Raw genomic sequence first — 2,539 nt, 5'->3', positions numbered from 1 at the left:
AACTGTTCTTCCATGAGTACTGCTTGGTAATTGGGATACCTGAGCACATACCCACAACATTCATTGGACTTCAGGAGCCCTGGAGGTGATCTGCTGATTGTAGTCAATGATTGAGACCCACGGGAGAAAGGTGGGGTGATCAATTCCTGTGAAGATTTACAGGAGCCCTCTCTCAGCTAACTAAAAGTCAGAATCAACTAAACTCGATGGCAGTGGGTTCATTTTTCGGTTTTGCTTAGGGAGCAAGTTTCACAAACAGGCCAACTGATGAAAGAAGGCAACTGGGTTTGGGAACTGCAGTACTAGGTTCTCATCCTTGTGGGTAGAGGGACACAGATCCTCTTAGACCGGCCCCAGCTTGAGAAAAGGAGGCACTAATCACTTCCAGGAGCAAGGCACACCCCACCTCCAGCTCCTGAGGGCCACCCAGTCCTGACTCCACAGCTTAGCCCTACCCTCCCTGCCAGGTGCTAGACTGGAGGGTGTGGAGTCTGAGAGGGAGCAGGGTGGCTCTGGGAAGCAGACAGGGCTTCCTGCAGGCGGATGGGCACGGGGCTGCCCAGCCATGCACTGGGCACGCTGGCCAGCATGGCTGTCAGGCCGGGGGCTGCCGCTGTTGGGGGTAGTGCTGCAACAGGAGAGAGAGAAGAAGGGACCTCGGTGGAGGCACTGTTGGGTAAAGTACCAAATCTCACTGGGAAATGTGGCCTGGAGAGATCTTGAGGTAGCTGGTCCCCCCATCCCTTTAACTATTAACTATTAACTGTAGCCCTGAGATTGGGTTTAATCTGGGGTGGAGCCTATTTGTTCTGGACAAACCTCCAGGGCTGAGATCAGGGCACTCACTGGCCAAGACTGCAGCGCCCAAACCTACTCAGCTAGTGAGTGGAGGGCGAGGCCACACTGGGCTGGTGTGTGGGTGTGTGGTTGTGTCTCAGGATGCCTGAATCTGGCTGTGGAGTCCAGTGGGGGTGTGAAACTTGCTGGGATTTTAAGGGGGTAGTTTCACTCTGTGGAGTTACAGAGAGACCCAAACGGTTCAATACGCCACCACTTGCTCCAAGGGCGATTGTTCTAAGCCCTCCTGTAAATCCAAAGGAAGTCAGTCTTGAGCACCAACCCTGTGGAGTGCAGTTCCTCTCTGATCCACGCGGGGTCACTGTGACAAGCTGGGTAGCTCTTGGCTTTTCTTCAAGGGCCCACCGCCTCCTGGGAGGGTGTTTTGTTTTTGCCTGGGAGCTGGGGGAGGGGTGGATCTAATCTCCCTAAGCTTCTAAACCCCCCTCCCCATCCTGCTTTCAAGCCACAGCATCAGATGGGGTTGTATGTACATTTGGAGTGAATGATCACCAGCCGAGACTACAGGGTACATATGCTCACGTAAAACTCACCAAGGCTTAGACTATCGTCTGGGTTCCCCTTTGGCTAAGGTGACCAGATTTAAAGCGGGACACCATTAACGGGGGGCGGGGGAGGGTTTGGGGGTTTCTTGATTAAAAATTTGGTCTATATGGACCAAATAGACCATTCCTTAGCTTGTCGTGCATTCGTTCCAAAAATCTGGACTTTTTAAAAACACCAAAAATCGGGACTGTCCCGCCAAAAGTGGGATGTCTGGTCACCTTACCTTTGGCAGATGAGAAAATAGAATCGCAGAAGAATGATGGTCAGGTGGCTCACTAGTGGCTGGTGGAATCAAGACTAGATCCCAGGCCTGACCGATTCCAAGGTTCAGGCTCATCCCCAAGGCCATGCCTAGGTGCTCCAGGTCCCTAGCACCACCACACCCACGACTCTGGGCCAGGCTGCTCTGTGGTGGGGGCAAGGTGGGGGAGGCCTGAGTTGGACCCTGCTTCAGGGAGGAGGGGGAGCCCAGGTCTGGGTTGGTTCTTGGTTTCCGGCAGCTAAGCCCCCAGAGCTGTACCGTTTCAGTTGGAAGCCCACCCTTACTACGACCTCCAGGTGAAGGTGCTACGGGCCAGAAATATCCAGGACTCTGACCTGCGTGAGTGACCCCCATGGCCACCCCCCATTTCCGGTCCCGGGGTGGGGTGGGGACACAGGGACTGTGGGAGCTCAGGCTGTCGCTCTGGGCCGGTGGCTGGAGTCCAAGGGGGGTGCCGTGCAGACCCCTCCTTCCTCTCTCGATCCGGGGCCGGGGGTGACTTTATTGTTTGAGTCAAACCATTTCTAGGAAGCAGCCCTCGCTCCCAGGTGACAGCTGCAGGACTTCTGGCTTTGTAACTGACTGGGTGTGACTGGTCCAGGCGGAGTCCCCAGTGTTCTGTTTCCCCGGTACACCCCAGAATGGAGGTTCAAAAGCCTCACTGCCATCAAGTCGGCTCTGGCCCATAGCAGCTCTGTAGGACGGGGGAGAACTGCCCTGTGAGTTCCTGAGACTGGAACTCTGCACAGACGGGAGTAGAAGGCCTCATCTCTCTCCCTTGGAACCGCTGCTAGTTTCGAACCAGGAACCCACTTCATATCGCTAACTGTTCTACTTCGCACCTCCCCCAAACGGCCCCCCAACACTCCCAGC

At 55.2% G+C, this 2,539-nt stretch overlaps 1 protein-coding gene across 1 annotated transcript in view; it reads left to right on the top strand.

The window, feature by feature from the left end:
- Positions 1 to 565: 565 nt before the first annotated feature.
- The window catches only part of PLA2G4F (phospholipase A2 group IVF), a 19,325-nt gene continuing 17,351 nt past the window's right edge, over positions 566 to 2,539 (top strand). Inside the window, exons 1-3 of the mRNA XM_045286455.1 lie at positions 566 to 671; positions 1,859 to 1,870; positions 1,940 to 2,005. Of these exons, the coding sequence (XP_045142390.1) occupies positions 566 to 671; positions 1,859 to 1,870; positions 1,940 to 2,005 (184 nt within the window). The remainder of the gene's footprint in view (positions 672 to 1,858; positions 1,871 to 1,939; positions 2,006 to 2,539) is intronic.

This window comes from Echinops telfairi, unplaced genomic scaffold (assembly GCF_000313985.2).
Source record: "Echinops telfairi isolate 266 unplaced genomic scaffold, ASM31398v2 ScPeMD7_8;HRSCAF=38, whole genome shotgun sequence".
Classification (NCBI taxonomy): Eukaryota; Metazoa; Chordata; class Mammalia; order Afrosoricida; family Tenrecidae; genus Echinops; species Echinops telfairi.
The sequence above is the reverse complement of the archived record's forward strand: the minus strand, read 5'-3'. Positions and strand labels throughout refer to the sequence as shown.